This window comes from Somniosus microcephalus, chromosome 9 (assembly GCF_052327205.1).
Source record: "Somniosus microcephalus isolate GS21.2 chromosome 9, FLI_Smic_1.0, whole genome shotgun sequence".
Taxonomy (NCBI): domain Eukaryota; kingdom Metazoa; phylum Chordata; class Chondrichthyes; order Squaliformes; family Somniosidae; genus Somniosus; species Somniosus microcephalus.
In genome coordinates this window covers 169,875,041-169,901,458 of record NC_140995.1, presented here as the reverse complement: position 1 = coordinate 169,901,458, position 26,418 = coordinate 169,875,041, and the positions used below count along the sequence as shown (strand labels likewise).

The 26,418-nt window shown below is 47.1% G+C and overlaps 1 protein-coding gene across 1 annotated transcript in view; it reads left to right on the top strand.

The window, feature by feature from the left end:
• Positions 1-26,418, top strand: part of LOC147112824 (fibrocystin-like) — a 610,710-nt gene that overhangs the window by 15,630 nt on the left and 568,662 nt on the right. The window contains exons 5-7 of the mRNA XM_085998227.1: positions 11,121-11,243; positions 14,301-14,406; positions 16,033-16,305. Coding sequence (XP_085854353.1) covers positions 11,121-11,243; positions 14,301-14,406; positions 16,033-16,305 — 502 coding nt within the window. The remainder of the gene's footprint in view (positions 1-11,120; positions 11,244-14,300; positions 14,407-16,032; positions 16,306-26,418) is intronic.

Sequence of the window (26,418 nt, the reverse complement as noted above, 5' to 3'; positions counted from 1 at the left end):
CGCCAGTTCAACCGGCTGTTCGAGGTCCAGGTGCGCAGGTTTGAGGCGATCAACGGAGATGTGATCAGGCTTGCCCCCGACGTCGATCACAAAACTCTTGTCCCCGGTCTGTAGAACCTGGAATGGACCTGCATAAGGAGGTGCGAGCGGGGTACGATGGCCGTCTTGGTGCACAAAGACGAACTTGGCCTTTGACAGCTCCCCAGGGATGTTGGAAGAAGGCAAACCATGCTGCGAGGTCGGAACTGGGTGGAAACACTGAGCCGTGTCCTGACGGGCCTCTCGCTGACTGGCTGCAGACCACGGCCGCGTAGGGGACGGCAGGAACTCGCCCGGAACTCGAAGTGGCTGACCGTAAACCATTTCCGTGGCCGACGACTGTAGATCCTCCTTCGGCGCCATGCGCAGTCCTAGCATCACCCACGGCAGTTTATTGACCCATGCTGCATCCAGAAGGCTGGCCCTGAGCGACGCCTTCAATGAACGGTGGAACCGCTCGCACAAGCCGTTCGCTTGCGGGTGATAAGCCGTAGTGCGGTGTAGTTTAGTGCCCAATACTGAGGCTACCTCATTCCATAGTTCCGACGAAAATTGCGGCCCACGATCCGACAAAATATCTGCAGGGCCACCAAACTGGGCTACCCATGATGAGATGAAGGCTCACGCGACATCCGCAGAGGTGGTGGACGTCAGGGGAACCGCCTCCGGCCACCTCGTGGTGCGATCCACCATTGTCAGAAGGTGCGTAAAACCATGGGATGGTGGCAGTGGGCCCACTAGGTCAACGTGAATGTGGTCAAAACGCCGCTCCGGTACCTCGAAGGTGGCCAGGGGGGCCCTGACGTGCCGTTGCACCTTGGCCCATTGACAAACCACACAAGGGTTCGCCCAGTCACGGACATCTTTGCGTATTCCTCTCCATACGAATTTGGAGACTAGCAGCTTCTGTGACGCCCGCATTCCAGGATGCGACAGCCCATGTATGGCGTCGAAAACGCCTCGGCGCCAGGTGGACGGCACAATCGGATGGGGTGCACCCAACGAAACGTCGCAGAGTAGAGTGGTACCTGCTGCATGGAATGGTACATCTCTCGGCTGGAGGCTGGCGGGGACAGAACGAAAGGCCTGAGTATCCGGGTCGGCAGCCTGGTCGGCTGCCATTCTTGCGAAGTCAATGCCTAATTGAATGGCCTGGAGGTGGCGCGGGAGAGGCAATCAGCGACGACGTTGTCCTTGCCGGCCACATGCCTGACGTCGGTGGTGAACTCGGAGATGTAAGTGAGCTGCCGTTGTTGCCGAGCTGACCACATTTCAGCTGTCTTGGCCATCACAAATGTCAAGGGTTTGTGGTCAACAAACGCAGTGAAGCGGCGCCCTTCGAGGAGGAATCGGAAGTGGCGGATGGCCAAAAACAAAGCTAACAGCTCCCTGTCGAAAGTACTGTACCGACGTTCGTGCCGTTGCAGCTGGCGGCTAAAAAATGCCAGAGGCTGTCATGCGCCGTCGACTCATTGCTCCTGGACGGCCCCCACAGCGTAATCCGTCGTGAGGGCGATGAGAGCTCCTGGCAGGGGATGTGCCAACATCATCGCGTTCGCGAGCACGGTCTTCGTATCCTCGAAGGCACAACCCATTTCCTGCGACCAAACCACGGGCTCCTTTCCCGTCTTGCCCCTGAGGGCCTCGTAGAGCGGCCGCATGAGCTGTGCGGCCCTGGGGAAGTACCGATGGTAAAAATTAACCATCCCCAGGAACTCCTGTAAGGCTTTCACGGATTGCGGCTTCAGGAACGCCGTGATCGCCTCCACCTTCACTCGAAGCGGCGTTGCCCCTGCAGAAGTTATGCGGTGGCCTAGAAAATCGAGCTGCGCCAGGCCGAAACGACATTTGTCCGGGTTCACAATGAGGCCGTGCTGCTGAAGCCGTTGAAAAAGGACACGGAGATGCTTGAGGTGTTCATCCTTTGTGGTGCTAGCAATCAGAATGTCATCCAAGTAGACGAACAAAAAATCGAGGTCCCGCAGAACCGAGTCCATAAGGCGCTGGAATGCCTGCGCCGCGTTTTTAAGCCCAAAGGGCATGCGGAGGAATTCAAAAAGTCCAAAAGGGGTGATGACCGCCGTCTTTTCGACATCCTGGGGGTGCACTGGGACCTGATGGTACCCACGGACGAGGTCGACCTTTGAGAATATTGACTTCCCCGCCAAATGCGCAGAGAAATCTTGTATGTGGGGGATGGGGTAACGGCCGGGTGTCGTTATCTCATTGAGGCGACGATAGTCGCCACAGGGCCGCCATCCCCTGCCGGGCTTTGGGACGATGTGGAGCGGTGAAGACCAGGGACTACTCGACTGGCGAATAATCCCCAGCTTCTCCATTGCGGCGAACTCTGCCTTCGCCGCCGCGAGCTTGCTGGGCTCCAAACGCCCCACCCTGGCGTAGACGGGAGAACCGGTTGTTGAAATATGATGCTCCACCTGATGCTTGGCGGTCGAAGCTGAAAAGGTGGGCTTTGTCAGCTCGGGGAAGTCCCCAAGAAGGCGGGAGAAGTCGTCGGGAGGTGGCCGCGCGCAGGAGACCGAGTGCGGCGCAGCCGTGCTGTGCGCACCTGAAATACCATCGAGCGTGGCGGCGTGAATGAGGCGTCGATTTTTTACATCCACCAACAGGCCATTGGTGCCTAAAAAGTCAGCGCCCAAGAGGGCCTGCGAAATTTGAGCGGTGACGAAATCGCAGGTAAAGCGCTGGCCACCGAAGCAGACTTGCACCCGTCGTTTCCCACAAGTGCGGATCGTACCCCCGTTGGCAGCTTGGAGGGGGGGACCCCGTCCGCCGGACTGAAGGTCGAGGACCGAGGCGGGAAGTATGCTGCACTGTGCCCCCGTGTCACACAGAAAATGACGGCCCGAGATGGAGTCGGTTAAATACATGAGATTCCCGGAGTCGCCGATTGCCATCGTGGCCGCGGGGGACGCACCGGATCTGATGTTCTTGACTCGCGGCGGTCTGTTCGACGGTCTGGGCACGAAACTACATGGTGGTCGGCAGCAGCGGGCCTTCGGGCCAAAACGAGTGTGGTAGTAACAGTACCCGGCCGTCGGAGGCGCCGGGACCGGGCCCCTCGGGGCGGGGCGTTGCGCGATGGCGCAGTTTTGATGCCGGACCGCGTAAATTTTATCCGCCTCTTCGGCGAGTGCGATGCAGTCCCCGGTGTCCGATCTGGCGAGGGCTGCCTGGACGTGTTCGGGCAGCTGCGTAAGGAACAGCTTGCGGAACAGGAAACATGGGGGTTCGGACCCCAGGAGCGTCAGCATGTGGCTCATTAGTTCCGAGGGTTTGGAGTCACCTAACCCTGGTAGTGTCAGTAAGTGGCGAGCGCGCTCCGCCTTGGTAAGGCCAAATACCTGCAGCAGCCGAGTCTTGATGGCTACATACTTGTCAGCATTCGGGGGATTCTCCAGAAGGCTGATGATCCTCGACACCGTCGAGCTATCGAGGGCGGAGACCACGTACAAATATCGGGTCTGGTCCTGCACGATGTTGCAGAGTTCAAACTGTGCCTCGGCCTGCACAAACCAGGAGGCTGCCTGTTGTTCCCAGAATTGGGGGAGCTTCAAGGCCACAGTGTTGGCATCCATCACTGGCCTGCGTTCCGTGTCCACCGCGAAAAACAATCGCGAGGATTCGGGGTCACCAATGTAGGGCCTAGAAATTGGGTTTTGGCTTAGCCAGGGCTTTAGCGCCGGAAGTTAGTGCTGGCGCTAAGTCCCCCTGTGCGTGGCAAAAATTCAGTCGCGCCGCGCCCAAACGGCTGCCGGCGCTACTGAAGGGTCTTAGCGCCTGGAAAAGGGCGCTAACTGCCGTTTAGCGCCGCAATTCTGGCGCTGCGGCACCCGATGCGGTGCGGCAGGCTGGGGAAGTGCAGGCCTCCTCCTTCCGTTAAGGAGGAGCTGCCTGCACCCGGCCGCGGCCCGCGCAAATCTGTTTAAAAATGAGCCCGGCACCTCAGACAAGTGCCGGGCTTGCATCTGTTCCGGGGGGGGGGGGGGGAGAAGTCCGGGGAGGGAGCTGCGGGCAGGCGGCCGGCGGGAAAGCGGCCGGCCGCCGCGGGGCCTTTAATGCGCCGGCGCAAACACATGTTGGACTCTGTTGCCAGAGTCTTAGTTGCGGCTGCCACGGGCGAGGCGGCCGCTACTGAATTTCGGTGCTGGGGCCCGTCGGCATGGCAACCGGGACGCTGCGCACACCGATGACGTCATCGGTGCCGGCGCAGCGCTACCGGTGCAACGCCGCTTTAGGGCCCCAGGGAATTTTTCAACTGGCCATAACTCTGGCGCTAGTCCCTCTAGCGCCTCAAAAGCGGCGCTAAGGCTAATGAATTTCTAGGCCTAGGAGTCTATGCACTCCTAACAAAAACACTGTGAACTAAACTGGTAGTTAACAAACTTAGTTTAATGCACTGGAAGTATTACAAAACAAGAAACGCAGGAGAAACTCCAAACAGGTCTGTACACTAGCTCACTCCACGAGGACTAACTGGAAACGCCCTTCAACCCTGACGTCATCACATCATCACGTTTCCCGCCGTTGGGAACGTCACGTGACCCATGTGATGACGGCATCGCGTCAGATCGCGATTTTATCGATCCCGCGCTGTTTAAACAGGGCAAACATTAAAAGGTAACAATAATGATTAAAGACAATTGTACAAGTTACTGTGAGAGTCTCTTTGGTGGCTTTGCCACAGTACTAATCCTTTGCACCCATTTTGCTGCTGAATCACATCACACACAAACTTTATTTATGGCTTTTCTGGTGTTTCCACCTGAAGAGGGGGTGTAGCAATGCAAATTTATGCAAATGATTACCAGATATTGCTGTGCTCAAACTTCCTCTAATATCACGGGGGATGGTTTTGACTGTGCGATAATGTACAATGGGCGATAGCGAATTGGCAGCGCGTTTTACATTTCCATTGACTTCAGGTAGGATGTCAAATAGTGCCAAGATCCTTTCTTCTCCTTGCCAGACAAGCACAATTGTCCCCATGATACGGAGCAGATGCTCTTCAAATGTCCTGACCTAAGTCACCTTCATTTTGCCAAAATGGTTGAACGCAAGGTTCCATGAGGTTGAATAAGATTGTTGTAATGAGGAATTGATGGGAATAAAAAAGCTGCATTTATGGAGGAATGAGGAGTTCAAATTTTTAGTATTTATCACTTTGTGGTAGTTTCCCTTTAACCATCACTTGCTGAACTGGGATCATGCATGAGGCCACTGAAAGGTGCTGAGACTTGCCCTTGGCGTTCAAGCACAAATGTTCCACTCCTTGTGTGCTGTCACCAACCACCAGGATTAATTTCACAAGACATCTGTTCTTGTCACGGTTGTATTTTGCTATAGCTTTTGTTATATCACCCAATATACATAAAAAGATGCACTCAAATATTCCAGGACACAGGTGAGGAACACCATACGGTCTAACCACACAGTGAGTGCACTGGCCGTGAAAGTAAACTGTCTTTGGCCAACACTACCTGCAAGTTGGTTTATGAAAATTAATTGGTAACAGTTGACTGGGAATCAGAGTGACAAAGCAAAAGTGAGGGAGGGGCAGGAGATAGAGCATATTCGGAGAAAAGGCTGAAAAAAGGAAAGAAAGGAAGTCAAAAGTTGAACAGAAGTTAAAAGACAAAACAACACATATATTCCTTTGCGCTATGCAGCAACAACAATAGTGTGCTAAAAGTACCATTGTGTATCTTTGCTGCAGTCTGAAAAATCAAATAATGCCAAAAAACTTTCAGATGTGAAATTGATAAAAATCCTATTCTGCTGATACGGTCCATGATCAGGGAAGTTTCAATAAAATACATTTTTAGTATAAAGGTATTCTGTCCATAATTTGCTCCTTAGCAGTCACTAACTCCTTGCCCAAGGCTTCAGTTACCACAGTAGCTGCTACTAAGGCTGATCCTGGTTTCCGAGGCAACAGCATATACCTCTTCTAACTGCAGCCTCTTAGTATTGGCAACAAGCCTGCATCCTTCTGTTGCTGTACAAGCACAGGGTATTGCTATTAGCTTAAAAGAGTTCCGTCATTAGTCTGGTCAAGATTTCTGGGCAACTTTGGTTCTTGGAACAGCCATATTACAACAAATTGAACCCATCTGAAGCCTGGACAATCTGCAATTATATATGTTTTTTTCTAAAGTGTTACTAAAAATAATCTAAGACCAGCACTGGGGAATAATATGTTTGTTTATCTTTATGTTTGTTTCTGTTTTTCATGTTTTACAATCTTCTGAACAGATTCCAAATCTTTGCATTTCTCTTTGAGTTAGCTGTAAAATTCCAGCTTTAGTACAGTTATCTTGAGCTGCATAAATCAGGATAGATAAAATAGTCTTATATATTTTATTGGATAATCATCGAAGATTATGCTCGCATGATTCTGATTTGGCTATAGGGCCATAGGGTCTATGTCATCCTAAAAGCTGATCTGGATGCAGTTTAGACCTGAATGGTTACTGTCCCATTTTAGGTATCAATTCAAATGAAGTTTGCTGTTCACACCCAATTTTCAGTGGTTAGCTCATTTACATAGGTGCAGATTTGGTTGCTGAACGGGAGCACACTAGTAGGGGGAATTTAAAGGGAAAGGGATAATTAAAAGTGAGTGAATTGGGGGACAGAAATTCTGAAAGCCTTCTTAAAGGCTCAGAAGGCATCTCAACCATTAGCAGCTTGGCCATGATTGATGGGGGAGGGGATTAAGAAGTGTTCTCTGTTTAGGGTGAGGAAGCATCCAACATTATGATTAAGCATTCATGTGTCTTCATGGTGCCAGCAGGTTGACTGTCCCAGCTTCCTTTGGTAGGAGAAGTTTCTGCATAAACCAGTTGTTTGCCAAAGCAAGGTCTGAAAACCTCCACAGATAGAGGTGTGAGGCCTTGGCTGACAGATAGAGAGCACCTTGTGTGCAGTCTGACCTGCCTGGCATCCCTCATCTTCTTCCAAACATTTCATATAGAAGGATTCCCATTGGAAACTCACTGATGCCGGTGCTGGGGGCAAAATAACATTAAATAACTGACACAATGGATCATAACAGCCCGAGTGGCAGCAGCAAAAGTTAGTGTCCTTTAAATCAGCTACTGTCACACCTGATTACCTAGCAAAGCTGTATACCAGTTTCACATGGAAATTCTTTCAAAATTATGTTTTGCATGTCCGAACTTCAGAGGACATGAGCACCTAATCTAGGCTGACGCTTCAGTGCAGTAAAAAGGGAGTGGACACCATTGGAGGTTCGCCTTTCAAATGAGACTTTAATCTAACACCCTATCCATCCGCTCGGGTGGATAGAAAAGATGGCACTATTTAAAGAAGAGTGGGGGAGTTCTCCAGGTGTCCTGCCCAACATTTACCCCTCAATTGCCACTACCAAAAAAATATGGTATCTAGGACCTTGCTGTGTGCAAATGGGCTGCCGCGTTTCCTACATTACAGCAGTGACTGCGATTCAGAAGTACTTCATTGGTTGTGAAGTGTTGGGATTGTGAAAGGTGTTACATAAATTAAAATTTGTTCTTCAGTCATTATTCATTTAAAATAAACTGTTATAAACTTAATTGCATCAATAAACAGTGGGATTACTATCCCCGAATGTTTTGAATGAAACAAAATAAGGGTAATTTTGATAACTGCAGAATATTCCCACCCCCACGTGTATATTACATGAATAACCTGCCAGTGTAAGGTTATACCACTCCCTATACAGGACATTATATCGTCCTTGCCCATTTTCTACTACCAGCTGCCTGATCTATGCCATAACAGTGGGCAGGCAGCAACGGGAGATCGAGGCCTGTGTGCTTTGTGTTGGTTGGTCTGCTTTTTTTGTAGGTTGCAGAAAATTGTCAAACATCACCTTGCAAATATCCCTCCCAGGAACAGAAGGGAGGCATTCTTTTCTACATTTAATTACATTCCCGGAATTCACTTGCACTTAGTTCTAGCATAACAACAGTTAATAACTGTAACTATAAATGGAGAAGCTGCTTCTGCTTTAATCAATTCCTTTATCTTTCTGTGATACTTTAGCCTTTACTCACAGCAGAAACAAAGAAAGCTTTCATTTAAGTGTACGTTTAAAGAAAACAAAACTGTCCCGGTCGGTGAAAGGGGTCAAAGAAATGTAGAGATAAGAGGGCCGTTTCCATGGAATAATAACAGGCTGTGCACCTGCAATTCCTGTTATGCACTCGCACTCCCTGTGAACTCCTGACCTCACTGGAATCGCTGCATCACTGCATTTACCCTTTAAAATCTGTCTACTGCACAGAATTTGTTTGTTTTGTTGCAAAAAATGTCTTGTTCTTTATCAAAAATGTAACAGTTTCAGGTAGGTGGTATTAATGATGTGATATTCTTCTTAGGCAGTCCCTCGGAACCAAGGATGACATGCTTCCACATTAAAAATGAGTTCTCAGGTGACTGATGAGTCCAATGCGGGACCTACTGTCTCTGTCACAAGTGGGGCAGACGGTGGTTGAAGGGGCGGGTAGGTGGGGTGCTTGGGTTGACGTGCGCTGCCTGCGCTTGGCTTCCGCTTGCTCCCGGCGAAGAGACTCGAGGTGTTCGGCGCCGTCCCGGATGCTTCTCCTCCCCTTTGTGCGGTCTTGGGCCAGGGATTCCCAGGTATCGGTGGGGATGTTACACTTTTTCAAGGAGGCTTTGAGGATGTCCTTGAAGCGTTTCCTCTGCCCACCTGGGGCTCTCTTGCCGTGCCGGAGCTCCGAGTAGAGCGCTTGTTTTGCACTGTTGATTGCATCATTGTATACCCCATAAACAAAATTGAGTGCCTTATATAACACTTTACAGTGAGGACACCATCCATTAAGTGGCATTAATGTAATGGAAATATGTCATACATCAAGGATAGAAGTTCCTCTGTATGGTATTTTTATCAAGTCGATTAATGCATTTGGGTGAAATTCCTCAGGCTGTAACTTGTCAGCCTTCATTTAGAGGTAGTATATTGACCTCTAAGTTAGAGCGTCGTGGGTTCAGACCCCACTCCAGAGACTTGAGCACACAATCTAGGCTGGCACTTCAGTGCTGTAAAGTGCGGCTGCTGCACAGTTGGAGGTTCTGTCTTACAGACGAGACGTTAAACCGGGGCCCTGTCTACCCTCTTGTGTGGATGTAAAAGATGGCACTATTTGAAGAGCAGTGGAGTTCTCCCGGTGTGCAGACTAACATTTAACCCTCAACTGCCACGACCAAAACATATTATCTGGAACCTTACTGTGTGCAAACTTACATTACAGCAGTAACTACAATTCAAAAGTACTTCATTGGTTGTGAAGTGCTTTGGGACGCCCTCAGATTGGTACTACATAAATTCAACTTTGTTCTGTCTTTACTCATTTAAAATAAATAGTTATTGACTTCATTACAACAATGAACAGAGGGTCTTGTATCCCCAAATGGTTTGAATGAAACAATAATGTATTTGAACTCTGGTCAGTCCAGGCCAAAACCATTCCCTCAGCTTAAAGACCAAGAGGTATACTTTCCAACTGGAATCATTCCTATTTGAACGCTTGCACTAAGTTCCTCAGAGCTGTTTTTTAATGCAGGGTATTAACCTGTTTTAAGTGCTTTTTAACACAGGAGCTCAATTTTGTATGAGAATGTCGAGCATTTATACAAGAACAGCGCTGGTCAGAAGATACACTCCCAACATTCCAAAAGAGCTTTGTATTTGTCTGGCTGAAGCCACTTTATGGTGATGAGATTAGATAGCACACAAGGTAGGAGGCCTCACCGAGACTAGCTGATGTTTTAACGTAAAAGACAAAGGGATAGGACAGTGCTAGCTTGCTGCTCTAAGTTCCTCATCTTTTTAACTACACAAATCTAAGAAAAAAATGTTCAGCTGTGCTCCCAAGCAAGGTCTAAAATTAGCAAAAAAAGCAGCATTACAGTATATATATTAAAGGGGAAGTCTGTCGTTCAGGCTTGTTAGGCTGAAGTTTATGAATTAAGGAATAGTGAACGTCACTGCATTCTGTTTAATAAGGCAGTTTTTGAAGAATTTAAACAGTGGTGACTTCAAAATAGCATTGTTGAAAATGTATTTTATTTACAATCTATTTTGTCTGGATAAAATCATCCACATAAATACATTTACAAGTTTTGCACTGATTGCAGGAAAGATTTAATAAGCTTGCTTCCAGTAGGCTTCGTGGACAGGCAAGGAATTATGGAGCCCTCAGAATGCACAAGTCACAAGGCACTTCACAGAAGTTTAAGGAAACCAACAGCAGGCCGAACAGGGAGAGAGTCAGGTTTAAAGCAGGGGAGGGAGGTGAAGAGGCTGAGGGGTTTTGGGAAGATGTTCCAGGGCATGGACCGAGGTGACTGAAGGCACAGCCACCAATTATTTGTGGGATGAAGGGAGTGGAGGATATACAAGAGGCCAGTGTCAAGAACGGAAAGTATGGGAGTAAGGAATTGTAGATCTGGAAGAGGTTATAGAGAACAAAAGTTGCTGAATGATCAGCCAGTCTAAGTGGGGTCACGCATCAATGAGATGTTGACGTCATGGATCTAAATGGGAAAACTAGTCAGTCATTTATTGTAACTAGGTTCGCCAGAGGTGCTGAAAGATCTCAACATGATGCTCATTTGCCTGCCAGCTTCCATAGTGGCCTGCCTGTTAGATCCGTGGTTCAGTGGATATGCTGTTATTAAATAATCACTCGGATGCTGTACATTAACAATAAACAGGTCTTTACTGGAGGAGGGCAGTCTCAAGACTGGGGATACAGTGGCATGCGCACGGCTTATATACCGGTGTGGTCACTGCCGGTACTACAGTATACAGGAGCTGTAAAAGTAGTTCTGACTTAAAGGCACATACACTACACTGCCCATTGTCGCTCTTCCATTCAGCTTTTCCTATACACAACTGTAAGGATATAGCTTGAATAATTTGAAAGTAATGAATGAATGTAATCATTCAATCAAGGCAAGCTTGGAGCATTTGTGACTTGAATGTTGATCTTTTTGTGCATCTGATCTTGGGTTATTTTGTCTCATTTTAGGTGACTAACGAAAATATCACAGGCCTCAACCCTTCCATTAAAGCACGAGTGGTATATGATGGTGGTGTCTTCATTGGACCAATATTTGGTGATATGCTTGCAACAGCCAATAACTTCACACAGGTGAGTTGCAACATTGCACCTGTTTATTTCAATACTGTTGAAGTAATATTACTTAATGAAGTATTATTATGGAGGTGTCTATACCACCTGTAACCAGTTTCTTCACACGTATGTGTTATAACAAAAGTCCACGATGACTTAAATGCTCTTGCAGTATTTTACTGTGCTAAGCTGTGGGAATGAGCCCAAATAAGGGCTCGAAATGTGGCAATTTTATCAGTTAAGGCATAAGGTGAGTGTCGATGCGCTTGGATGTATTTAGAATTAAAAGTAATTTCTTACATTTTCTCTCTCTTTCAGTTCTGTTTTTTTCATTTTTCTTCTGTTAAGCCTAATTTACTTAGTTTTAGACATCATCTGAACCCCACTATGAGATTTGTGCCCTGTAAGTATTCTTGATTATCCATTATTCTCTATTTAATGGCTACTTACTCTATTACACTGCTTCTCTCTTCAGTTGAATATGTTCTGGTGAGGATTACAAAGGACGGATCCTTAACCTAACCTGCCTGGTGGGAAACTGACGGGATTGGATCAGCTTCACGTTTTACACCCCGCCTGATTATACATTCCATTGACTTCTGAGCCGATCCCATAATTTAATGGTGGATTAGATTAAAATTACCCCCAAAATATTTAGCTTGCTGATTTAATACCTTACATTAGCACTGCAATAGATGCTTTACATTATCAAAAGCAACTATAACAGTCTGTTCAACTTATAAAACCTGTAAGTCAGTAGCCTAGATGGACCATAGATTTGACAATTCCAGGGGCAATATAAATTTACCATTGAATGCTAATTATGTGTTTAGATTTTGGAGTCAATGGGCTGAATTTTCATTGAGGAGTCGGGTAGGAGGCGGGACTACAATTTTCGGGGTTGTAGTCCCGCCTCCATCGAGTTCTAGCCAAACCACGCGATTTTGACTTGATTGACCTTGTTGAGCCCACCCAGCGGGCTCAGCAGGCCAATTAAGTGCCACCCAGCAACAGGTGACGTCACAGATTGATATTTCTTCTGTCAAGACCCTTTGACAGATGAAATATCAGCGTTTCACAGCTGTTTGATGCTGTCAAACACTGACAATCTGTATTCTAAGTTAATTCCTTCCTCTCAGGATGATTTAGAGATCTCCCTGGAACAGAAAGCTGAATGGTGCAATTTTTGACAGCTCGCAGCCATTCTGCTTTCTGTGCCAGTGAGATGAGGGACTCCCGAGTCCAGAAGGAAGGAAGGCTGTAAAGGTAAGTAAGGGTATGTAAAACTTCTTTAAACACTTCACACACACCAAACACACTTACCCTTGCACTCATGCACCCATCACTCACCTGAACACCAGACATCTCGACCCCTCCAAGACCTTCATCCCGACGGTCCGCCTCCTCTAACTTGGCGTGGTTTGGAGCCGTCGAGAATCCCACACTTCAACATTAAAAATAGGGATTAGGCTAAAAACTGCCTGTTAACTAGCTGTTAACAGGCAGTTAATTGGCACTAATCCCCTTCCCGCCTCGGGGAGGCGGGTCCCAGTGCGGGGCTGATACCCGCCTCCTTTGAAACTGGCATGGAGGTGGGTTGGGGGCGGGATGGGTTCGTGCCCCCCAATTTCGGGACTTTAACCTCCCACACACCCGCAATCCCACCTCCACGGCCCAATGAAAATCCTGCCCAATTTGTTTGATCCTTGTCCCTAGGAAAATTTCATTTTGCACATGCAAAGATCAGGAAAAAAGGGGTGGAGATCAGTTTCACTCAGTCTCTACCCCTTTACGTTGCCTTGGGACTCTAAGGGGGAAAACTTCGGTCGCGCCCCCTTTGGGGCGCTAACTTTGCCACGGTGCTACATTTAGTCCGGCACTCAAGAGGAGTGCCAGGCTGAGTGATCGCGGCCAGCACCCCGAATAAAAAATGGGAAGGGGGCAGGTGCTGGCAGTCGACCCCCAAAAAATGGCTGCCCGACACCTGCCCTTTAACTTGCACCGCCGCAGCTGCGAGAACGCCACCCTAACCTTGTCAGACATATCGTCTGGCGATAGGTCAGGGGGGCGCAGCTGAAGTTTGGGGCCCTGGGGACGCTAACGGGAGGTGCAAAGCAACCCAATTTCCCCTCCAAAATCTTTCCTTGTGGGGTGGGAGGCGTAGTGAATTTGTGTGTGCACCTGTACAGACTCAGCATTAGTATACAATAGAGCAGGAGGTGGCCTTCCCAGCCCTTCTGCCTCACCTTTTTGTCCAAACACCTGTAGCATGTTCAAGTGGAGGAAGGCTCTAAAAAACTGGTTATTGGGCTTCGGACTATTGACCAGAGGGGTTGTAGTGTCCTGGGAGCACCACGACTGTCCTTGGTGGCAGTAGTTGTATTTTTGTTTCCTCCCTGCCACAGGATGTCATGAGGCACTCAGGGCAGCAGCCATGAGGGCCCGATCACCAAAACCTGGTATGCAACTGCGCTCAAATTTTCTGCCTGATCTTTAGGCACAAACCCCAGCTGGGGAGTCAACCTGCATTGGAGGTGCTCCCGGGCCATGTTAAAAGCCTGAGATAGGAAATAGTGACACTGCTGAGCCTGGACAGATGCAGTGCACTTCAGGTGTGCTGCTCCTGTCCAGCTCTGGGATATAGGGAGCCAGGAGACGGGGCTCCATTTATCTTTTGTAAAATATGGGTTTAAGAAGGGGCCAGTTTTCAGAATCAAAAGCTTTGCTGTTAATTTGGAAGATCATTGAAATTAATAAATCTATTTGGGATTATTTTTTCTTTCAATTTTAACACGAATTTCCTGTTCCTTGGTAGGTTTTCCTAAGCCACTTCCCAGCACACTTCCCAGTAGAGAGGGCCTCTCTAATTACCCTATCTTGACCTGGCTAGGTGTGAGAGCAGGTCCTATTATATTTTTCTCTCCCTTAATGTGAGGAAGCTCCGATTCTTCACTTACCTATGTGGGGAATTCTGGATGGGAAACCTAGTCCTGCCGCCAGATCTCTTTAATTATTAATAAAGATGTTTTTACATTGCTTATAAAAATTGTAATCACTCTCCCAAATTTCTCTTAGGTGACAGCACATGTGAACGGCATTCCAGCCAGCTGTTCAGGATCCTGTACTTTTCAATATCATCAAAACTCAACTCCCCTTGTTGTTGATGTTAAGAGTTGGATTGGTAAGGATCAGTTTATTGTGGGCTATCAAAAAGGCCCCATAGAATTCTGATTAAAACTTGGCTCTGTATTAGGTGACTTGCGACCGTGTTTGCTACAGTCTGTAACTAAGCAACTATTTGAAAGACTGAGGCCAAGGCCTGGTAGTTTTAATATTAACCAGGTTATCAGAATTAAACAAACACATTTTTTTTGCAGTAGATACCGGCATGTCATTTTTGCTTAGTACCTGTGTTCCTTTTTATTCCTGCTAATGATAGACGTGAAATCCAAATGCATCAAATCCTAACAACAAGTTTCAATTTTTTTTGTGTTTTTTCTTCAGGAAAAAAACCAAAATAAAAATCCTTATTTTCTAACATAAAAATAAAATACTAGAAATGCATCAAAAGCCAGTAAACATCTGCAAGAGGAAGAATAGGTTAACATTTCAGATTGTAACCCTTCATTAGTTGCTCTGATGAAGGGTTACATCTCAAACATTAAAGATTCTGTTTTAGATGCTGATTTACCTGCTATGAATTATCTGTATTTCCTGTTTCAGTTCAGATTTCCACCATTTGTGGTTTTCTTTTTAGCTCTAACCCTTATTCTGTTTTTCCCGCTTGTGTTTCTTCCTCTATTTTTCTCCCAAAATGTATTATTTCACACATATCCACATTTAATTGGATCTGCCACCTGGGAAATTTTAAAATGGCTGCATGGAGTGCTCACTTCTGGTAATAAATTATCCTTTCTTAGACATTCAAAAGTGTGTGTGTGTGCGCGTGGATTCTAGATCCAAATATCAAATTGATGGAGGTCCTATATATCTTAGCTGGAGGAATAACATTTAAAAAAAGCATCAAATTATAAATTTGTAATTGTGGCAAAGCACCTTACCCTTCCCTGAATCGCAGCAAATTAGGTTAAAAAAATGTGTGAAGACAGAGGGAACAAGAAGACGAGAGGCTTTTGTCGCTCATAAAATAGGAACCACCCACCAGCTCCCTCCAGAAACAGAGGCCAGAGAGCCTGCGAATGTTTCTAACAAAGCTAAAAATACAGTGCCATTGTCTTGTAGAGAGACCGATGGAGATATACATCCACATACATTTATCTTTAAAGTGGAGCATTATTTTACTAACTTGTCACATATTACTACTTCTTAGAAAGAGAGATATCTGTACACTTGCAAGTGTGCTTCCACTTGCCCCTTGTTATTATATTTAATGCTTTAAAGCTGCTGATGCAAAACTGCCTGGGATGAGATATTTTGAGTCGGGTGTATTCCTTGGATGTAATATGAATGTGGAGACCGGCACAAAATCTCTGTTCCCAGGATTATCAAGCAACATAGACAAAAGCAATTTTATTTGAAGTGATGTGTTCTTTATTAGCATCACAATGAAAAATAAATCACACATTAAGTAATACATCTGAACTAGTCGCATTTGGATTTCACATATATCATTAGTACACATATATAATGATTCTGCAGCATAATATCCCCATTATTAACTTAATAAAAGTTAGATTATCATATCGCATCTCTACCCATATTAATTATGGACTGTGGACTGTATCTATGTAGCACATTTGACAATTACATTATTTAATTCTTTCAATTATTTTTGTTTTTAATGCAGAGGTAGGACAGATCCATATTCTGATTGAAGGGTCAAATTTAACTGAGAACACTTCAGCAGTGAAGGTCTTTGTTGGCCAATCAAGATGTGTTGTGGGCAGTGCCAACAGAACTCAGATCAGCTGTACCAGGGCCGAGCTTCCAGTGGGACTGTATTCTTTAAGTGTGCTGGTAATTCCAGATGGTTATGCAATGAGTGCTGATGGGACTGAGCTGTACGTGACAGTGAAACCCAAGCTTTTGGATATACAACCCTCTTCAAGCTCAGAAATCGGTATGTAGAAATAATCTTACGTGAGATTAACTCTCAGTGCAATTAATAATGTAACACATTCTACCTTTATGAAACAGTCTGAGTTACAACAATAATTCTGTTGCTACTGTAAGTTGTTTCCTTATTTTTATACTGTTCCTTATGTTATAGGGAATGAATTATAACATGCAAAAATGCTCATCTTCTGTGTATTACTTTATAATGAGAGTGCACACTAATAAACCAACCTCTCACAAAAATCATTACGGTGGCACAAATGGATTCACTATAGGACCTGGGTTCAAATCCAGCTCAGTTAGACGTTCCTCTTTCTTCAGAAGGGCCCTATCTGACATAATCTTGGACTTTGGCAATTTCAATCCTAATGAATGCAAATTCATAGCACACAATTTGGTTCAAGTTGACACTAAAAAGGCAGCTTCTCAGAGAAGCCACAGCATCTAGTGTAGGAGATTTTCTGATATTGACACTAAGGCACATTTCTTTTGGGGGAAAAAGACCATTTTTTTCACTCCTTAAGATACAATTGTTTTAAAGCACCTCAAATACAGTATTTCATGGTTGAATAGTTACACGGTGAAAGAAGGCCTGCCAGGAAGAGTAGCAGGTCTCAGACCAGTCTGCTGACCTTGGCACACCCACGAACCAATGACCAGGGGTCCTGCCTCAGCTTGCTACGTGGGACAGAGCGTTGTCATCTGCAACAAGGACACCTGCAGCAAACTTACAACATCTGGACAGCACTGCCACTGGTTGGCAAGATCATCACCGCTCTCAATTATGCCAATGGCTCATTCCTGCCTTGTAATACTTGATTTTGCAATGCATGGATCAAAAAAGTAACTGATGTGTTGGTCAGCACTGTCATCGCTTTTATCTCCTTTCCCATCGGTGTTACACATTGGTGCAATTCCCAAAGTGCAGGGGTTCACTGATGGCTGTCATATCTCCAACCAGAAGCTCTTGGAAGATGTGAGGTTAACATGGTTTTCAATTGTACATTGCATCCATGGAACAGGCTGTTTTAGATCTAGTATTGTGCCCTGAGAAAGGGTTAATTAATAACCTTACAGTAAAGGGGCCTTTAGGGAAGAGTGACCATAATATGATCGAATTTTATATTAAGTTTGAAAGTGATTTAGTTAAAACCGAAACTAGGGTCTTAAATCTAAAGAAAGAAAACTACGTAGGTATGAGGGGCGAGTTCGCTGAGGTAAATTGGGACACTACATTAAAAGGTATGATGGTAGACAAGCAATGTCTAGCATTTGAAGAATTAATACACAATTTACAACAAATATACATTCCTTTAAGGCACAAAAATCCCACAGGAAAAGTGGTCCAACCGTGGCTAACAAGAGAAGTTAAAGATAGTATTAGATCAAAGGAAGAGGCTTATAAAGTTGCCAAAAAGAGCAGTAAGCCTGAGGATTGGGGGAATTTTAGAATTCAGCAAAGGAGGACCAAGAAATTGATAAAGAAAGGGAAAATAGAATATGAGAGTAAACTAGTGAGAGACATAAAAACAGACTGTAAAAGCTTCTATAGGTATGTAAAAAGGAAAAGATTAGTGAAAGTAAATGTGGGTTCCTTATAGGCTGAGACAGGAGAAATTATAATGGGGAATAAGGAAATGGCTGAGAAATTAAACAAATACTTTGGGCTGGATTTTGCCAGGCCTGAGGAGGCGGGTTTGGAGGCGTGTGAGGTGGGAAAATTCCAAAAAATGACAGCGGGCTCCGATCCCGCCTCCAGCCCGCCTCTGAGCAACTTTCCCAAAAGCGGGCTTTCAGACCCCATTTCGATCCCACCTCCAAGAGGCGGGATAGGCCCTTAAGACCCTTAACCACTTAAGTGCCTCAATAATGCCATTTTGAGAGGCCTTTCTAAGTTTAACACATTTCCCCTGTGCTGCAAGTCTCCTCTGGAACACGCCAGTTAATCCTGGTGGGCTCATAAGTGGATTGCTTACTAACAGCTGCAGCTCCACCATTAAAAAGGAGTTTTCAGCAATGATCGTTTGCAGGTGGCAGAACTTTGTTTTCTCAGGTCTGGGAGAATTTTAGCAGGACTACTCATTGTGGAAGTTTTGAAGCTGAGATCCATCTCCAGTGTGACCTCCTGGGAAACCCCTCTCCCCACCTTGACTGAGCGCTTCCTCAACTGAGGTATATACCTGTAGCATGGGAACCATTTATTTCCTTTCCTCCTGGACCTCAGATTCGGACGAAGACCAGCTGCGGCAGCAGCAGAACCCAGAACAATAACAGCACCAACAGCAGGAGCAACAACAGGAGCGCCAACCTGCTGCTCACCCACCTGAAGCTGCACAGGCCAGAAGGCGCCAGCGCAGGGAAGCCCGTCGGCGCAGGAGATACCCCCCAAACAGGGTTTACAGACAGAGGATCAGTTATCTCACCAGGACTGAGCAGCAGTGCCAAAGGAGGCTCAGGCTTTCGTGAGAGGTAGTGGGTGACATCTGCGCAATGCTGCAGCAAGACCTGGAGCCCAGAGGTGCGGGTGGACACCCCTTACCAGTGGCCGTCAAAGTCACCACTGCACTTAACTTTTTTGCTTCAGACTCAGTCCAGGGATAAGCAGCAGACATCAGCGGCGTCTCCCAGGCGGCCGCACACACTTGCACCATGCAGGTAACTGATGCCCTCTTTGCCAACGCGCACAATTACATCAACTTCACCAAGGATCAAGCAAGTGTAACCGCGTGTGCGGCTGGGTTTGCTAATCTGGCCGGCTTTCCAAGGGTGCAGGGTGTCGTTGACTGCACACATGTGGCCCTTAAGGCGCCCCATCACAATCCAGGTATTTTTGCCAACCGCAAGGGCTTCCACTCCCTCAATGTGCAGCTGGTGTGTAATCATAATAAGGAAATTTTGCATGTTTGCGCCAAGTACCCTGGCAGTTGCCATGACTCCGTCATCCTGCGGCAGCCTAGTGTTCCTCCGCTCTTCAGTCCGCCAGACCAACTTTGTGGATGGCTACTTGGAGACAAGGGCTATCCCCTGAAGATGTGGCTAATGACGCCATTGAGGAGGCCATCCAACGAAGCTGAGGTGCGCTACAACTCCAGCCACATTTCCACCAGATCCATAATCGAGCAAACCATTGGCTTGCTGAAGATGCGATTCAGATGCCTTGATAGATCAGGTGGAGCCTTGCAGTACTCAGCAGCCAGGGTCTCCAGAATCGTCGTGGTCTACCGTGCACTTCACAACATGGCACAGCATTGTGGCTTGCAGCTGCCTGAGGTACAAGTGGCTCATCACATAGCCTCGTCAGATGAGGATGATGATGAGGAGGAGGAGAGCGACAACGAACAGCTTGCGGAGGCGCATCAACCAGCGGCAGCAGCACGCGAGCACATTGCTGCCTGGGATGCAGGGGATGCACTCATCTTGGCCAGATTTGCTTAGCCTGCCCAATCAAACACATTTGCCTCGCATCTTCTTATCACGCCATCAACAATGGGCAAGAACCTGCGGCTTCCTATCATGCTGACCACCATACTGACAATTCCAAGTCGCCCTGAGCCCTCAATGTGGAAGTCCCATTTGCAAAATGACACAGCCCATAACTTCAACAGTTTGCCATCAAGTTATTTTATCACATGAATTCATGGATGGCTTTCAAAAATAAATAAAACAGAACACCCAAGTGACTACCCTTGTGACCACTTGTGCTTTATCTTCTTCTTACGCGTGCTCCTACGTGGTGCTTCCCCTGTGGCTTCAGCAGATGTGGAGGCCCCTTGCTCACTTTCTTGCTGCTCCTGCCTCGACACCTTTGGCGGGCGTCCTCTGGGGTTGCGAGCCTGTGAGGGCTCGCCAACAGTCTGCTGCTCCTGCGGCTGTGCAGGGACATGAGACGCTGATCTCAGTTGGGTGATGACTCTGGTGGGGCTCTGACCGAGGGCTCTGCAGTGGCATGGTTGCGTGAGCACTTGGAAAGGAGCCCCCACTTCCTTGTTCTCTGCCACCAACATCCCTCTCATGGGTCAGCCCCACTTCAGAGCTAGCAAGTGGCTTGACAGCACCTTGCTGCACTTCAGGGGGGCCATGAGGACCCGTTTCTGCACTGGAAGTCCTACTCCAGAGGACTTCCATGAAGGTCTGGTTTCTCTGCTCAATAGCTGACCATCGCTCCTCAAAAGATGTCAGTCTATTCTGAACAATGACCATGTTTTCAAGACCCTGGTGACTTAGCTCCTCCATGGCCATAGCCATCCTCTCCTCTACCATAGCCATCCTTTCCACGGAGGTTGCCATCCTTTCTGTGGTGATGCGTTCATGCGCCAATGCTTCCACAAAGCTCATGTTAGCGATGGACTCCTCCATTCGCTCCACATTCGCAGTGACCCTGGAGACAAAACCTGCCAGAGACTCCTGCACCTGTTCCTGGAGTTCCAGCACCGCTCGCCTTCTGGATGGACCTGGAGGCACAGGGTCAACATGCAGTTGAGCCGAGCTGGCAGAGTCCTGCGCCCTCCGATGAGGACTCTCCACTGCTGTCCCTGTCTCCACACTCTGCTGATGCTCACTTGTGAGCTGTGATACACCAGGTGACAACACTACTCTAACTCACGAGGGTCCCACCGAAGTGTGAGTGTCTGTGCTGGTGCTGGGTGCGCTTAATTCTGCTGATGCTGCACCCTCAGAGGCTGCAGCTTCCTCTGAGGAGGCTGGTGGCTCAGACTGTTCCTCCTGGACAATGGGGAGGGGGGCTGTCGATGGTCCTGTGGGGGAGTAAAGGAAAGAGTTAGACATGTGAGATAAATGTTGCATGCACATTGAAGCATCATAATCCATATCAGTCACTCATGCAATGTCAATGAGAGAGATGCCAAACTATTCTGTCACCAGCTTGCTGTGATGCGCCCGTCTGTCCGTCCCCCACTTGCGCATCCTCCTCGACCCCCTCGATCTCCAGGGCCGCCTCCTCTGCACTGGTGAGCTGGGCTATTGAGGGTGGCCCTCCTCCTGTCCTGCCCCTTTCCCTCTTATTGTGGGCTCTCTTTTCCTGCAATGAGGGACACAAGTGGAGTTTGAGTGAGAATGAAGGAGTGACTGTAGAGAATCCATAGATGCTTAGAAGGACACAAAGATGGAGTGAAGTCCCAAGACCAAGGGCCCTCCCTGTATGTTGTAAGTTGTTGTTGTAGCATAACAATGATAGGGAGTGTGAGGGCTGCATAGTTGAATAGTTAAGTGAATGTGACCATAGAGAGAGAGGGAATGGGTAAGGGTGCAGGGATGTAAGGGTCAAGTGGGATGTGGAGGAGGAGGTTGACAAAGCAGAGTGCTGGTGATGAGAGGCGATGGGAATCAGATTGAGGGTCATGGTGATGGAATACTTACTTTTCCTGTGCGGAGAAGGTCTTGAAACCTCTTTCTGCATTGCAGCCAGGTTTTGCTACACATTGAAATGGCATTCACCTCCTGTGCCACTTGCAGCCACATAGCTTTGGTCTGTTGGGGAGGTTTTTTCCTCTCAGAAGAAGGAAACAACACTTCCTTATTAGCTCTTGCTCCCTGCACCAGAGCTTGGAGGGAGTCCTCATCAAAACGGGGTGCACACTTTGGTCTGGCGCTTGCCATGGTTGGACCACTAATCCCTCAGAAGTCTAATCAAAAAGTTGTAAGGCAGAAAATGAACCAAGGCTGCTTGCAGGCCTTAAATGCAGCTGCATAAATGACGTCATCAGAGGCGAGGTTCAGGACCAAAAGACTCATTGGGCCAGGGGTTCCCACACACTGGAAATCAAGTGCCCAATTAGGGCAAAATCACTCAATTGTCCCGTCTCACATTGGAGGCAGGGGCGGGACCCGCCGACAACCTGACCCAACCCCATCGCGCCCCCAATGACAAACTCCAGCCCTTTATGACTGTCTTCACGGAAGAAGACTCAAAAAACCTCCCGGAAATAATGGAGAACCAAGGGTCTAACGAGAATGAGGAACTGAAAGAAATTAGTAATAGTAAAAAAATAGCACTGGAGAAATTAATGGGACTGATAACTGATAAATCCCCTGGACCTGATGGCCTACATCCTAGGGGCTGTTTTTTTCCAACCTCGGCGGGTCCGGGGCGGGCGACGTCGATGGCATGTGGGGACCTCGCATCTGTCTCAAACCCGGCCTCCAACAAGATATTCTGATGATGGGCCTTGTTAAGCCCGCCCTGCGAGGTTCACAGCCAATTAATAGAAAGCGGGTCTGATGATGCCATTTGATGACGCGTCACCAGCCGGTTTCCTTAAAGGGACCATGTCCAAATTGATTTTGACAGTTCTGCTGTCAGTGTTCTGCAGGATTGATGTGCTGCAAACACTGACGAGCATTGCACAAAGATGCATGGCTGCACCCAGACTCTCCCATTACTCCCTCCATATGCACATTGCACAGGAGGACAAAAGCAGGGATGTCGTCAGGAGGACCAGGCTGCAGTTGCGCAAACCTTTCAATGATCTCAGTAGATCAGTAAACGTTACTGTCATGCCACACTCAACCTCAACCTGCTGTGCCACTCATCACATCCCCATCACTCTGCCTTCCCTACCCTACTCCTGCACATCCTTACTCACACCAACTTACCTTGCACCTCCACCCATCCCTCTCTATCTACATTATCACTTCCCCATCTCACTAGCCACCTCTCACACGCACCCTCCTCCTAGTCCAATCCTACCAACTAACAACACACTTGGGTGGTTTAGCCAATGTTCATGTGAAGTTTCTGTTAACGTGCTGTCAAACATTGAAATCTTTATTTTCAACACTTTGCGTTCTTGGACAGATTTGTGTGCACCTTTGAAAGTATCTTAGTGAGTTGCAGTGAATGGTGAGACATAATGTCCCGCCCCAGCTCCCCCCCGCCCCCCAATGGTGATGAGTGTGAAAGGAATGGCTTGGGCATTGTAGGGATGCTTTATGGCGTTGGTATGGGGTGGTGCCAACCTGGCGCATCATGTTTCAGCCAGGGTGTACAGTGTTAAGTGAAGCTAATCTGGCCATGGTGAGTCCATTACTGGTGTCCCAGACAGCAATGTGCTCGGGTGATGATGCCCTGTGTCCAGTGCAGCATCAGTTGATTGCGGAGAAGGTTGGTGTGAATGTTGGTGCTGCTGGTGTGCCCAGTGATGCTGGTGTTGGGGCTGATTGTGTTGTGATTCTGAGGACCAAGGTGAGATTTTTTCAAGGGCACCGATGCTGATGGAATAGATGGCAGGTGAGATTGAGATGACAGGAGTAATCTGTCAATGTTGAGATAGGTTGTTCCAAGGAGGTGAGGATAGAAAGAATACTCGAAACACTTCAAAAGTGCATAAAGCTCAAAAGTGGGTTCTAAATACTGAAGGCTGAAGCTTCTGAGATTGGAAAGTGACCAGCTGTAAAATGGCAGGTTTTAAACCACTTTTGCAGCTGTCACCTATTGAAAGAAATGGAGAGTTGATCAGAACCCAACATACTTACCTGGCGTGATCCCCGAGTGACGGGAACCTCGTGGAAAACTTGGCAAAATGCTTTGGAACTGGGAAAATGGGGATTTAATTACATTAAACACCCTCGGAAGATTAGGCAGTCTGCAGCCTTCCGGTCTCAATATCGAGTTCAACAATTTCAGATCATAACCTCGTCCCCTATTTCATTTTCACATATTTTTCCACTCCTTTCCTTTCCCCCCCCCCTTTCCTTTTGTTTCTCTCTCACACCTGGCAGCTATCTTTTGCCCTGCCAGTACACTTTACACCTAATCACAGCCTATTACCATCTCGTCTAGCTTCTAATCTCTTTTACTTCTTTTGGTTCTTTAATTCTTTTGTCCGATCGCAGCCCTGCCTTCGATCTAGTTCCTTTTCTCTCCAGTTTTGAAGAAGGGTCAAACCCGAAACGTCAACTCAAATTTCTCTCCACGGATGTTGCCTGACTTGCTGAGTTTTTCCAGCATTTTCTGTTGTTATTTCGGATTTCCAACATCTGCAGTATTTTGCTATTGTACTTGAGTTATAGTGAGTTAGTGAATTGCTTCATGTCAATACAAGTGCACTTAAAATCATTTTTGGTACAGCTCTAAAATTCACATATTAGATGAAGTTGGGACACAAGGTAAGGAATATTCCCAAAAATAATGATAATTGTATTGTACGGATGGAATGGCTGCAGTGGCATGGTGGCAAATTGTGTTGGACACCAGTGCCGACAGTATTACAGAGTCGTGGAAATGTGGACTTGAAGCTGTGATCTGCCTCACCATTGAGAGCTTGATCGTGGCTGTATTGCGGTGGGAAGATGATGAATAGAGATCAAAGGGAATGTAATTGGTCTTTGGCTGTTGTGCAAAATGGATGGTATTAATCGACAGCCTGTTTTGCACCGACCCCACCCGATTTATTTCCCATTGACTTCAATAGACAGGGCTGTTTGCAGTTTCTTTTTATTATTAAGGATCAATGTCTACATTTTGCTGCTTTTATTTTTGTTTTGTTTGTAATGTTGATGATCAACGCAAATGCAAAATGGGTCATTTGCACCCATAAAATATATTTAACAATATATTGTGGTTTGATGGGTTTTTGCAGGTGGAATACCAGTCACTCTCATTGGTACTAGTCTGGATCCACTCAGTCTTGTGTGGTTTGGCTCTCAACCCTGTGTGGTGAACAGGACCAGAAACAACTCAAGCTGGATTGAATGTACAGCACCAACAAAGGTGGGTCATTTAAGACCGATTGTTATACGTATGTAGAAGAGTCCAGATTTGTATAGAGGGTACAACATGCTTATCCATCTCAATTTCCTTATTCTTTTGGCTTGCCTCTATTTATCTTGGTTTATTGAAGTGTTTGCTTCGTAGTCAGCCATGCATGGGTGATGAGCCTCGACCCAGGAATCTGGGTCGGGATTCGGCACTGTTGGAGGGGCAGGTGGGTGGAGGTTCCTCCTTCCCAGAAGACCACTGCTGGGAGGATACTCCTGGCATATATGGCTTGGCCCTGTGGGTGAAAAGCCCACTGACACTCACTGCCTAGGTTCAAATATGAAGAATGTCCACTTGACTATGGTACTGGAGCATACCTAATGCTTGTTGATATCACCCAGTAAGCAGTCAATAGCCGATTGCTATCCAGCAACCTCTGCTGGAAAAGTGCACACACACAGGGCTGGATTTTACCAACCTTGGTGGGTCTGTGGCGGGCGACGTCAGTGGCAGGTCCTGGCCTCGCTGTCGGCTCCAGCCCGCTGTGTAGAATGATTTTCTCTTGATTCGGCTTGTTAAGCCCGCCCAGCGCGTTTGCTGGCCAATTGAAGGAAGCCGGTCTGATGATGTCATTTGATGACGCGTCATCAGCCAGTTTCTTTAAAGGGACCATGTGCAAATTAATTTTGACATTTGTGCTGTCAGTGTTCTACAGCATTGAGGTGCTGTGAAAACTGATAAGCACTGCACAGAGGCAGAGGGCTGCACTCAGGTTCCCCCATGGTTCCCTCCATATGCTTATGGTGGGAATCACAGCATGCAGGGAGGTTCTCTTCCCTTCCAATGGGCAGAAGAGACCTCCCCAGGAGACCAACGCAGCCTGGTTGCACATTGCACAGGAGGGCACAAGCAGGGATGTCGTCAGGAGGACCAGGCTGCAGTGGCGCTAACCTTTCAATGATCTCAATAGATCACGAAACGTTACTGCAAAGACACACTCAACCTCATCCTCCTGTGCCACTCATCACATCCCCATCACTCTGCCTTCCCTACCCTGCACACCTATCTTGTACCTCCACCCATCTCTCTCTATCTACATTATCACCCCCCCATCTCACTAGCCACCCCTCAAAACTCATCCTAGTCCAATCATACCAACTCTCAACACACAAGGGTAGGCACTTGGGTGTTTTATGCAATGTTCATGTAAAGTTTCTGTGAATGTGGTGTCAAACATTGAAACCTTTATTTTCAACACTTTGTGTTCTTGGACAGATTTGTGTGCACCTTTGGAAGTGGCTTAGTGAGTTGTAGTGAATGGTGAGACATAACAGTACACCCCGCAAAGGTGATGAGTGTTTTTTAATCATCTGTTTATGGGATGTAGGCGTATTGCCCATC